This window comes from Puma concolor, chromosome E1 (genome assembly GCF_028749965.1).
Source record: "Puma concolor isolate L17-30 chromosome E1, mPumCon1.1.hap2, whole genome shotgun sequence".
NCBI classification, from domain to species: Eukaryota; Metazoa; Chordata; class Mammalia; order Carnivora; family Felidae; genus Puma; species Puma concolor.
The window spans coordinates 62,000,715-62,013,412 of NC_141680.1; the positions used below are offsets into that span (position 1 = coordinate 62,000,715).

Here is a 12,698-nt window from a genome sequence, read left to right on the forward strand (position 1 = left end):
CTCGCCACCAGCCCTCCTCGCCCCCGCTGCTGCACGGCCTCCTTGGCTTCATTCGGGACCTGTCGAGTGCTTACTGTGCAAGCCTGAGTGCACCTGCAGAAGACCCGGCCCCTCCCTGGACAACCCTGAGAAAGGGGTGGGGGGTCACACCCGTCGAGTTAGAGCACGGCTAGGAACAGGCGGAGGGTGTGGGGAGCACGTGTGTGCCCTCTGACCCCCACAGGACGGGGAGACTTTTGGGTCTGGGAGGAGCCGGACAGCAGGGGGTAGTGGGCGCCTCCAGGCCATCTGAGACCCAGGTGAGTCGGGGGGTGGGGCCAGGTGGTCAGAGCCCCTAGCCTTCTGTACCCACACTGTCGTCTCTGGCCCAACCCAAGACGCCGGTGGGCAAGCCCGCTCCCCTGGGCCTCGGTTTCTTCGTTTTACAGGAGAATCGGGGCGGTATCCATTGAAGGGGCTCGGGAGGACTGAAGGAGTTCACACGGGCCGAGTGCTCAGGTTGAGCGTGGGTGTGTGTGTATGTGCACATGTGGATCGGGGTGGGGGTGGGGGTGTACATAGGTGTGCGTATCTGTGGAGTACGAGTACTCGTGGGGGTACGTGTATGCGTGTGCATATCTGTAGGGGCGTGTGAGTGCACGTGTGGGGTACGTGTATGTTTATCTACAGGGGGGGTGTGTGTATGTGTGCGCGTGTGTGAGGTATGTGTGCACACGTGTATACATGTGTATGTGTGTAGAGTGTATCTACATGTGTGTTTGTACGTATCTGTATGTGGGTCTCCATGTACACGTGTGCACATGTACGTGTGTCTCTCTGGTGTGTCTGTGCAAGTGTGTGTGGGGATGTATCCGTGTACACGTGTGTGCATGTGTATGTATCTGGGGTATGCCTACATACACGTGGGGATGTGTGTGCATGTACATTTGTGCGTGTCTGTGTGCAACGTGTGTCCACGTGTGCTTTGTGCGTATCTGTGTGGGGTGTATATCTGTTGTATACGTGGGTGGGTGTGTTATCTATGTGAGGTGTGTCCGTGTACATGAGAGTGTGTATGTACATGTGTTCACTGTGCATACCTGGGTATGTGCGTCTCTATACGTGTGTGCACATGTGTGTATACGTGTGTGTTTCTGTGTGGGGTGTGTGCTTGTGCACGTGGGGTGTGGTGCGTGTTTGTATGTCTGTAGGGTGTGTGTATGCGTGTGTGCACGTGTGTGTACATAAGTGCATACCCGTGTGGACGGGTGTGTGTGTGTGTACGTGTCTGCGTATGTGTGGGTGTGTGTCCATGTACGTGTGCGTTCATGTACCCGTGTGCACAGATGTACATGTGCGCGCTGAGTGTATCTGCAGGGCGGGTGTGGGAGGTGTCCGCATCTGGGTGCGTGTGTACATGTGTGGGGCGGATGTCGGTGCGTGTGTGTGTACATACGTGCTCATCCGTGTCGCTGCGTTGTGTGTCCGTGTCCCTGTGCACGTGTGTGTGCGCACGCGATCGGTGCACGTGCGCGTCCGTGTGTGCGTGTCCGTGCAGGCGCGTGTCTCTGCGGGGTGTAATTCCCCAGATGGTCTGACGCCCCTGTGGCGGGGGCGATGGGCTGGGAGGCCTTCCTCTCTTGTTTACGTCCTATCTGCTCCTCTTTAGTGCTTGAAAACCTTCACGTTTTAGTGCGAAAGCGTTCAAGCCTCCACAAGGTTGGAAGAGTAGTTCAGGGAGCACCTGCGTGCCCGCCGTCCTGCCGTGAACACCTGCCACTTGCTAGAGCACATCCACCCCTCTCTCCGCCCGCCTGCTCTTAACGCTCTCGCAAGTTAAATCGCAAGCCACCTTGTTTTCCACCCTGAAGGGAGAGCTGGCAGGGCCTGCGCTCGGCTCTCCGCAGGCAGAGGACTGAGGCAGGGACCGGGCTCGTGCAGTCACGGAACTCCGTGGGGACGGCCCAGGCCCCGTCCACTGCAGCTGGAGGCCCTCCCGAGTGCCTCAGCTCGCCCAGGGAGGCAACGGCCCCGTCGCCACAAACACGTGTTTAGAAAACCTCCTACGGTTCCGGCTTTCTTGACCGGGTGTGGTTTTACGTTGTACCCTTAGGGGATCAGAACTCTCTACTCGTATGCAAAACAACACAGCCTCTGCATGATTGCCCTTCCGCTCCACTGCCAGGCACACTTGAGCGGATCTCAGCGCTTCATTCCTAATCTGCTGGAATCCGCGTTCTGCATCTGGGAATAATTTCCCCCAAATTGTGATAGGGAGGGGTAACTGACGTAGACCGCCCGCTAGGTTTTTTTATTTTGTTTTCACTTTTTCGGGAGCAGAACGGACGTAGAGAAAATTGCACATCACAAATGTGCGGCTTGAGGAGTTTTTATAAAAGGAACACACTCCAGTAACCGGCACCCAGATCGAGCGGCCACCTGTTAGAACCCCCCAGACGCCCCTTCCTGCTGCCTTCAGTCTGCTTTCCCGAGCGCAGCCACCATCCCGCCTGGTTTTGCGTGCTTGGATCAGCGGGGTCCTACGGCACGTCGCCGTCGTGCCTGCTTTCACTCAACGTTACATCTGCTCCCGCGGTCGGGGCTCTTGTCACCATGGGGGACGCTCCAAGGGTCGTGTGCGCATCGTCCGGCCGGTAGGCATTTGGAGTTTACAGGTAGCACCCCCCACGAATAGTGCTGGCCAGTGCCAGGCCGAGCCGTCAGAGCCTGACAGGAAGGAGAAATCAGTAACGCTGAGCCTGTCTTTACTTGAAATTTTGATGTTTCGTTCGTTATGGATTTTCACATCTGTTCTTTTTAAATCTCGCATTAATGTATTCTTTTATTTCAATTACTGAATTTTCTGGTGCCCCCTTAAGTTTTGCGGGTGCTGCTAATTTTTTATGTGGCTTTGGCGCGTTTGTGTCGGGGGTGCACACTGGGAGTGAAATTGCTGGTTACCAGGCACACGTGTGGTCGGTTTTAGTAGACGCTGCCAGGCGGTTTTCCTGTGATCGAATCAACTTGCACCTCTACACAGCTTATGAGAGTTTCAGTTGCCCTGTATCCTCATAAACGCTTGATACTTTCTACCCTTTTCCCTTTATTTGGCTATTGTGGTTCAGTGTGAAGAGGTGTTTCACTGAGATTTTATCTTGTATTTCTCTGATGGTTCGTAGTGTTGAGCACTAGTTTGTATTTTCATTTGCCATTTGAATATCCTCCTTTGTAAGTTGCCTCATCAAGTCTTTTGGTTTTTCTTTTATGTCATCTGTTTCCTATCGATTTGTAGTGGTTGTGCATATAATCTGAATACAAATCCATTGTGAATATCTTTTTCTTTTTCTTTCTTTTTTTATCTCTGTGGACTTTATTTTCATTTTTTTTATGTTTTTTTTTCCTAGAACAGAAGTTTCTTCTTTTAACATCCAGTTTATCAGTTTTTTTCTCATTTGCTTAAAGACCTTTGGTATCCTGTTTAAGAAATGTTTACTTGAGATGAACACCCTTGAGAAGGTGTTCTTTTTCTTCTGAAAGCCTGATCGTTTTACTCTTACCCTTAGACTCGCAGCCCCTCTGGGATTTACTAGTACGGACGGTGTGAGATAGGGGTCAAGATACGCTTTCCCACACGTGGAGGTTGAGCTTACCCAGTGTTATTCACATCGAACCAGGCGACCGTCTGCATGGGCTGCTCCTGGGTTCTCAGCTCTGCCCTTCGGGCCACTGTGTCCTTGCACAGTACTGAGCAGCCTTGATTATGAAAGCAATTTTTATAGGGATTGCATGGATCTGTAGACGGACACAGGGCAGGCAGTATCTCCACAGTGTTGCGTCTTCCCATCCGTCATCATGACTGCAAATAGTGTCTTTCTAAAATTTTCTGTTTTCCCTTTCTTCGTATATACATTGTTTATAAGAGATTTTTTGCGGTAGCATTACTAAACTCACTATTTGGTTCTAATAATTTTCCTATAAATTACTGGCCTTCATTTTTTTTTATTTTCTTATTTTTTAAATGTTTGTTTATTTAGAGATTGGAAGAGAGAGAGAGAGAGAGAGAGAGAGAGAGAGAATCCCAAGCAGGACCCATGCTGTCAGCACAGATCCTGACACGGGGCTTGAACTCACAAACCGTGAGATCATGACCTGAGCCGAAATCAAGAGTCAGATGCTCAACTCACTGAGCCACCCAGGCACCCCTGGCCTTATTTTAAAACCTCGTTGTCAAATATACCAAAACAGAGCCCAGCATGTTGGTCACTTGTCCAAGGTCAGTAGTTGGGAGGACAGATTTTAATTAACGACAGAAAGAAGCCTGATCAGATTTGGCATTTCCCGATGTCGGGAGAAGGGGGGAGTGGTTGCTCGCGCTGGGAAGCATGGAGTTTCTTGAAGGACTTGAAGAAAGCCCGTCTGCAGGCTGAGCTCTGACAGGCTATGGAATTTGAACGCTCTTGGCCACTGGGCAGTTTTCTGTTGTCTCCTCTTGTAAGTGGTGAGGTCATCGTGAGTAGTGAGTGTCACTGCACGTGAGGACAGACACCAGGCAGTGTAGCCGTGTCTGGACCGGGGATGGTAAGCGAGAAGAGGAGGAGGAGGTGTGTTGAGATCACTTCCTCTGTGCCCGAATCCCCCAGGGGTCAGGGGGCTCTTTGTGCCCATCTGGCCTTCCCGCTTTCTGTCCTTTTCCGCTCGCGCCTCTTTTCAGGCCCCGGGGCCATCTGACACGTGGGCTGACCACAGAGCAGCCCGCCTGGCCTCAGAATTGCCCTGGGAGGCCTGGACACGCGGCGCCATGACTCAGAGCCTCTGCACAGCAGCTCTGATGCTACAGCCGTAATCTTGGAGACCCGGCCCAGAATCCCTGCTCTCCCTCATCCTTAGGTGCACACGGGGGCAGCTCTCGAGGCGCTTTGGGGCGCGTTATTTGGAATGCCGAGCCTGCTTGTGTTGGGGGGCTGCCCACGCCATGAGGGGCGCGACAGCCCTCGCCACGTACCTCAGCGGCAGAGACTTGCCCTTTCTGTGAGCTTTGGGTGAAAAGACGTGGAATGCTTGTCCTGGCGGTGTGGAACGGTTTCTCCGGCAGTGAGCAACACGGGAGCACCCTTCATTCAGATCCGGACTTAGAAGGAGGGGGAAAGAGATGGAATGATCTGAATTACCCGAGCTCCCCTCAGAGACCAAAGATCTCCCACGTGTGGGGACGGAGAGCTTAACAGAGGTTACTGTTTTTAACCAGTTCAGGAAAAATTCACACTTGAAAACAGGAAAGCCAGTTTGGGGGCTCCATCCCAGCTCCCAGGTTGCCCTCCAGATTTGGTGCCCCTGGCCCACGCCGACTTTGCGGGAACGTGGACTCCTGGGTGGTGCTTGCTCTCCGCACACTTTCCACGCGATGGACTGTTTTGAGGGGACACTGTGGCTCTGCCCACCAGGCTCCTCCGTGGACGGTGTGGGGTGAGCAGGCCTGGGGTGGGGCTTACAGACCTGAGTCGTGCAAACACACGCGGGTCCACGCTGTCTACACGTGCCACAGTCCCACCTTCCCGGCCCCCTTCCTTACACACAGATACTCTGAAACGCAGCCACCACCTTCCCCTTGGGCAGGAGGACAGGGTTGGGAGGCAGAGATTTGTAACTTGGGATTCTTTTGGTTCAGGGTTTGGGGAAGCAGAACCGTGTGTTAGGTGAAAATGATCTGTCAGACCAAAAAACCCAGCCTTCCCGCTAGCCTGGCTTCTCGGTTCCCGGACCTTCCGGCGGCCAGGTCCTCCCTCCTCCCTGAGCTGCTCCCTCTGTCCTCTGCCTGGTCCCTGTCACTGCCGGGAAAGGCGTCCCCTCTGCCAGTCCAAGAAGGACAGATCAACTCCACGCCCCCCCCCATCACTGTGACCTCGGTGCCTGGGTCCTCCACTGACCCCAGGGTGGCCTCACATACTCTCTGCCCCCTGCCCCCCACTCTAGGGTCCTGGAGTAAATCACAACTCTGGTTATTTCCTTCCCGTGCCGCTCTGCTCGGCTGTGTCCTCCCTCTCCGTGTCACTGAGAAATAGAAGTGATAGAGAGTCCCCTGCAAGTGCTGCAATGTCCGCCCACGTCCCCGCATCCGGGCCCGTCTGCCTCCCCGACTCCCGTTCCCGGAGGGCCACCCGGGCTGCCGGCGGTGCACGGCCCCACCCGAGAGCCCGCCTCCCTGCCCGCATGGCACCAGCCGCTTCCAGATACACCCTCGCCCCCGCACAGGGAAACCAGAGTTCTGCACCGGGTGGCCTCCCTCCACTCCCCTCCCGCCACCCCCTCCATTCCTGTCCTTCCCCTTTGCACCCAGATCCCTTCTCAGAGCCGTCCACACTGGAGTCTCCAAATTCCCGCCTGTGTTGAGTGCACTCTGCCGCGCCTCTGCCCGCTGCACCTCGGTCTCCGGGGACTCGGCGCTGCTCAGCCCGTCTCGGGGGAACCAGGCTGCGTCCTGCCCGCCCACCACCCCTCCTCCTCCTGCGCCACCGCCCTTGGCCTCCGGGCTCAGCCCTGCTCTTTCCCGCCTCCCTTTGAGTTTGCACCTCCAGCGCCGGGCCCCCCCCCCCCCCCCCCCCCCCGCCAACTGCAGGCGCAGCACGGTTCCCACTCGATGTCCCCACTCCGTGTCCTGTAGGCGTCTCCACTCGTCCTGGTGGGATTCCCCACGCTGTCCCCAGACACGCTCCTTGCAGTCTTCCCAGCTCAGCCCGGGGACACCCTCTCCTCCCGCCCTCGTCCGGTCTGCTCGCGCAGGCCAGGCCGCCAGCTGCGCCGTGTCACTCCTGCCGCCTCCCCGGCTGCGCCCTGCCCTCCCTCAGCCGGACCCAGGCAGCCGTGGGGGCCGCGTGGGGTCAGGGCGAGGTCCCTCACTAACGCCCCTGCCTGTCCCACAGCACAGTCCGTTCTTTGCTGAGCAGCTGACCGCGTTCCAGGTGTGGCTCACCATGGGCGTGGAGAACAGGAGCCCGCCCGAGCAACTTCCCATTGTTCTGCAGGTGAGTGTCTTTGGACCCTCCGGACGGGCTGAGCGGGCTCCGGGGAAGACCGCTGCCAGCAGAGGGCAGAGTGCGTGCGTGCGTGTGTGTGAGTGACGCCCCCGTGGCCATGCGCAGGCCGGGTGCCCAGGGGTCAGGGGGATCAGACCCTCGAAGTCACCGGCTCCCGTCGCACTCAGTTGGGAAGCCCGTCCTGGGGGCGCCAGAGTCCCCCCCCACCCTCACCGAGCCCCTCATTTGGGTCGCAGTCGGCCGCCCTTCCGGGCACCCGCGGAACGCCACCGTGCATGTGCTCGTGGCATCGGGCCCTTCTGTTCGGAAGGATGTGAGCTCCGAGCCACCGGGGGGACAGGAGGGGAGCCGTGAGCGCATCGCAGACGGCCCTCGCGGCTCCTCGCCAGGCGCCTGCCGACTGCAGGGACTGCCTGGGCGGCAGGCAGCCCGGAACCAAAGCCCTGCCTTCCCTTCTGTGGAGGGCGCGTGCGTGGTGGCGGTCGAGCGCCGGCCCTCACGTGGCCCCTGTCAGTGCTCGCGCGAAGACCGCGCCCCGCCAGTGGGTTGGAAGCTTGGTTTCGTGGGTCTCATTGGGCTAGTTTTTTTTAGCTGATATGATCAGGTGAGGTGGGTGGCAGGTTACCAAAATTCTTCACAGGGGGGAAGATGAGAAAATGTTCCCAGAACTTTTGTGTCAGTTAATGTGTATTTGCGGGAAAGGTGTGTAGACCTCTAGTCAGTGTAGACACCGAGGTCTAATAACTCACTTTAGGACCTGGAACACAGGCTCTGCGGTCAGGGTGCGGTGGCCCGGCAGACGCCGTGGGCAGAGAGGGGCGGGTGCTCACAGGCGCGCTGCCTCCCGGTTCAGGGTCTCAGGTCCTGAGAGCCAGCTGGCTGCCACCGGCACCTTCCTGTGAAGTGGGAGCAGGGGCCTCGTCACCCGCCTGTGCGAGGGACGCCAGGCCCGTGGAAGGGCCGGCACCTTCTTACACGGGCTGCTGACCACGTCATGACAGAGCCCCCGCGAGCGGCTCCTGCTGCCCAGGGCCGTTTGGGAAATGGGCGGATGGTTTCTCTGTGTCGCCACCAGAGCTGGGCGTCCCTCCTTCGGCGGGCGGGGGGTGGTCAGCTTCCCCTGGGTCCGTCACACAGCCGACATTGAGGACCGTCCGCCGGCCCCAGCACCGAGGCTTCGCCTGGCTCGGGACTGTGTGCGGGACCTCAGACAGCACAGGGGACTTGGGACGAGGGCACTGGAGACGTGGTAGAAACGCCACGGCCTGTCCTCGCCCCAGAGCAGCGGCCGCCGCGGCCACTCCCGGGATGTGTCTGGGCGCCGTGTGTACAGTGACCGACATCGTGAATAGCCCACAGAGCTTGTTAGCCTCCAGATCAGTTGAAGACTGTCCTGGGTTTGAAGAAAAGCAGTAAAAAGGAGGAAACACAGCGGGCCGTCCCTTGAGGGAGCACACACGCTGGCCGGCTGTAAGTGGACAGGACGTGCGGGGACGGCCGTGGCGCAGGGCGGACGTGCTGTGCTCTGTAGCTCCTCCTGGCTTGCCGGAACATTCACTCGCGGAGCCTGTGGCCCTACCACCGACCTTCCGGTGTTTTCGATGGTGCAGTGGAGTGAAATTCATCCTTTGCAAAGCACAGGTGTGGGGTGACAAGCATTCGAAATCAAGTCTTCCGGGTCTGGCAAACAGTCCTGCTGTAAATGGCCTTCTATTGACGTTTTTCCTAATGTTCCATTTACAATCCACACTCCCTCGGGGAAAGAGGGCCTAACAGAGCCAGCGTCGTAATGCCGAAGAAAGGGAAAATAACCGAAGGGAAAGCGGGGAGACGTTTTCCGTGCGATCTTGCAAATAGCCACAAGCAGCAGGCTCTCCATCATCCTGGAGGGCCGTCTCCTGGGTTGTGCCCAGCCCGGGTCAGTACGTGAACCTGTACTTAACGAGAAAGGACGGGGACACGATGCAGAGGCGCCCCGGCTTCATTCGGCGTGGCCCACGGGGTCAGCCTCTTTCTCGTTAGCCTGGTTAACTTCACACTGCTTTATCTTAAGGAACTGTATTTTTGCCAAAGCCTGGACCTTGTCACCCATAAGTTTTCCTCTGGGGCCTCAGCAAGTCAGAAAGTACTGCCTAAGGGAAAGAGAATTTTAATACAGACTTTGTGGCTCTTCCGATCCCTGCCACTTTCTCCGCACGCCAGAGAGGATTTTCTGTGCCTCAAGACTCAGAGGCATTAGCGGATGACCTTCGGTGTCAGACGAAATGTCTTCTCGGGCCAGCTGATTTGCAGCCCGTCCTGCGAGGGTGAGCTTGGCAATAACCTTCCCTGACCAGCCCCCGGGGCTTTTCTTGCCTTTTAGAAGTGTAAGCAGGAGGAATCGGAAGGAAGTCCCTCAAACCCCGAGCCGCCACAAGGTGCACACGGTCTTGCGGTGGATGAGACGTCGCTGTCCGTGGCCCCTCGGGCGGCCGGTGTGCAAGGAAGCCCCAGACCGAGAGGGGAGAACCCACGAGCTGCAGGAAGGAGAGAGAAGAGGGGATGTCATAGGACGGTGTTAGGACCTCCACAGACCTCGCGAGGCAGTCCGGGCATTTCATCGGGAAACTGTTTGCTTTTGCTGCATCGTTTTATTTATAAACAGAATTTTTGGTCTGAAAGTGCAAGGTTGCTCTCAGTCCACGCAGGAAAGTAACTGCGTGTTACTGTGACACGTGTTACCTATGTCGGTGGGCATCAGGTTCCTGGGCGCCAGGCCGGCGGGACCCACTGAGGTCCGCCAGGCCCGAGCTGCAGAATCTGTTTTTGTAGGAAGTGCACCCCCGCCCCTCCCCGCCAGGAGTCTCGGCCCAGGAGCCCGAGCGCCGTGGCTGCACGAGGCGGGTGAAGCGTGGCCGCCGCGGCAAGCCCCGCGTTGATGCGGGCGTGCACGCCGCCACTGACGCGCAAGACCCAGTCGCTCGTGCCGTTCGCCATCTGTCCCTGTAATTTCCACAGATCCTGGGCCAGTCTGAAACGGGAATAATAGGAATAAAAAAGTGTACAACCAAAAGCCAGTCCTTATTTTAAAGTAACTTTCATTTCCGCTAGGCTTCCATTTTTCCTAAATATGAATCAACAGAAGGAATCCGAACGACGATGTCATGTTTTAAAAAGCCAACACTTGACCTTTTCCAATCGGACGTTAATAATCACAGCGCAGAGCCCCGCGCCAGGCTCGCGGGGCCGTCTGCGGAGGCTGCGCCGCGTGTCCCGCCAGTGTGGACGCGGCGGCGGGAAGCGGTGGTGCCACGGTCGTCCTTGTGAACGAGGCTCCGGGCCCGGCGCCGCCGTGAGAGCAACGTACCCGGTGGCGGCCGGGGCACGCGGAGCCGGAGCCAGCCTCGCGGCCGCTTCCTCCCCTGCAGATCGCTGCACCGCCTGCCCGAAACGCGGCGCTCCGTTCGCGTTTGCCGCGTTTGCTGTGACGGGAGCGGCGCGCAGCGTCCCGCGGAGGGGTCTCTGGTCTCCGACCGACTGCGGCCGCGCTCACGCACCCGGGGTCGGCGGGAAACCGGCCCCTGAGGCGGCTCTGTTTCCGGTACGACGAGGGCAGCCGGCGAGTCGCCGAGGGGACGTCCTGCACTGCGTGCCGACGCCGTGGGGTCGGCGTGCCGGACGCGCCCCGTGGTGGACGGCCCGGGCCAGGTGCTTCCGCGGACCTCGCGCCACTGGGTTTTGAAAATGCGCCCAAGTCCGGGGTCAGACTGTCGCCGCCTCCGCCGCTCCCGCCGAGGACGCAGGAAGGAAGGCAGGCCCGCGCTTTCCCGCCGACCTTGCCCTGCGGACCCCCGCTTCAGGCACACGTGGTGGCCGCAAGTCCAGCGTGGAATCGGGTCCCACGCCTTCGCCCCGACTCTTGTCAGAGGCTCGACACCTCCAGACGCCCACACGTGCCTGGGGACGGAGGTGTGGGAATGGCCCGGATGCAGTGCGGGGGTGGGGAGGGGGAGGGGGCACGTGGCATTCCGGGGGCTGGGCCAGCCCCGGCTCCTCCTCCTCGCCCGCCCCGCCCCCGGGCCGCCGCTCCTGCTGGGGACCTGGTGCTGTCCAGACCCCTCCCCACCTGTCCCTCCAGCCCGTGTTTGCCCCTCACAGGGAGCCCCCGAAACCTCTGCCCCCCGTCGCGTTCCACTCCCCTCTGCCTCCTCCCCACGACCTGACAGGATCCACACCCTGCACCCAGCGTGTTGTCCTCGCGGCTCCTGCCGCAGACCTCCGGGAGCAGGCGACACCACCGGTCCCCTCCACCCAGCCTCTCCTCCGCCACGGGCACGGCCCCTGCTGTCTTGGATCGCTTTCCTCCCCATCACTCAGGGTCAGGTCCACTCTGTCCCCCCCTCCAAATGGCCACCGCCGGTCTATCCCCAAGCGACCACATTGGACGCTGGCTGCTGCTTCTCTGGGGAAACCCTCAGCCTGGTCTGTGGGACCCGTCCTCAGACACCCCAAGCTTCCCCATCCCCTCTGCCTGCTACCTGGGGGCCCCACGCACTGCCTCCCCTCTGGGACCTGGCTGCCCGCTAGGAAGGGGGACCTTCAGGACCCTCCCAAGGAGGGCAGAGGCGCACATGATTCGCAGCACTGCCTGCCGTCACCGCGGATTGTGACAACGTGGCCGTCTGCCTGTCTCTGCAGCGACTGATGGTGGGAGGGGGGCTCCCTGCTGCCCCCAGTCGCGCCCCAGCGCAGCATCCGCACGCAGCAAGCGCCCACGAACACGCGCTGGGTGGCCGGCAGTGGACAGAAGAGTGCCTTCCGGGGGCTCCGTACCCACGGCCTTGAGCGTAAATACCACGAAGAGAAGTCACTACAAATGACCGCATTAGAAATTTTAAACTCTGATGTAACAAAGAAAACAAGAGAAAAACACGTGGCAAAGATTGTTCTTTTTAACGTATAAACTTTTCCGTGTCAATGAGACAAAAAGGCAGACATCTAAGTGGGAAAACAAGGACACACGTGGCCAGTTTACTACAGAAATAGACGATTAACCTGTGGAAAAAAGACAATCAACTTCACTTGTAACGAATTCAGATTAAAAGGATATTTTATTTTTATCTATCATATTGGTAAATAATAGTGGGTCGTGGGCTGTGTTGTCCCGGAATTCTTAATTTGTTGTTTAATTAAACCTTTGGGATTTGGTTTTGTGTTTCTCCTTTTTTATAAATTAAGAAATTAAGGGTCAGGGAAGTGAAGTGATTGGCCCAAGGTCCCATAACCAGAGAACACAGCAGCAAACCCTCGTCCTGTGCACTGTGATGAGCAAAGGCCCACGGGAGGGAGGGAGCACCCACGGCGGGGAGGGACCACGGGGCGGTGGGGGGCACCCATGCGTGGACTGTTGGAAGTTCAGGGTAGTTCACTGGCAGGTAATTCGGTAGTAAACTCGTACTGCTCCTACCCTCGGATTTATCCTCGGGAAAAACCATGTGAATGGGCGGAAATGTGCCTGTTGGGATATTTGTCATAGCATCGTTTGTAATAGCAAAAACCTGATAATAGTTTAAAAAGGTTGCAGTGGGGAGGTTGTTTAAATGAACCGGGCACCGGGAATGATACGGCCAGACGTGCCCAGCGACGGGGAGTCAAAGCCACAGTATTTTATTTCGTTTACAGAAGAGGTGAGAAACGCAATAATAGATT

General features: G+C 58.0%; 1 protein-coding gene across 4 annotated transcripts in view; it reads left to right on the forward strand.

Moving 5' to 3' along the window:
- RPTOR (regulatory associated protein of MTOR complex 1) overlaps positions 1-12,698 on the forward strand; it is a 335,760-nt gene that overhangs the window by 236,009 nt on the left and 87,053 nt on the right. For all 4 annotated transcript variants that reach the window (XM_086685560.1, XM_086685561.1, XM_086685563.1 and 1 more), the window contains one exon: positions 6,897-6,998. In XM_086685560.1, coding sequence (XP_086541686.1) covers positions 6,897-6,998 — 102 coding nt within the window. The remainder of the gene's footprint in view (positions 1-6,896; positions 6,999-12,698) is intronic.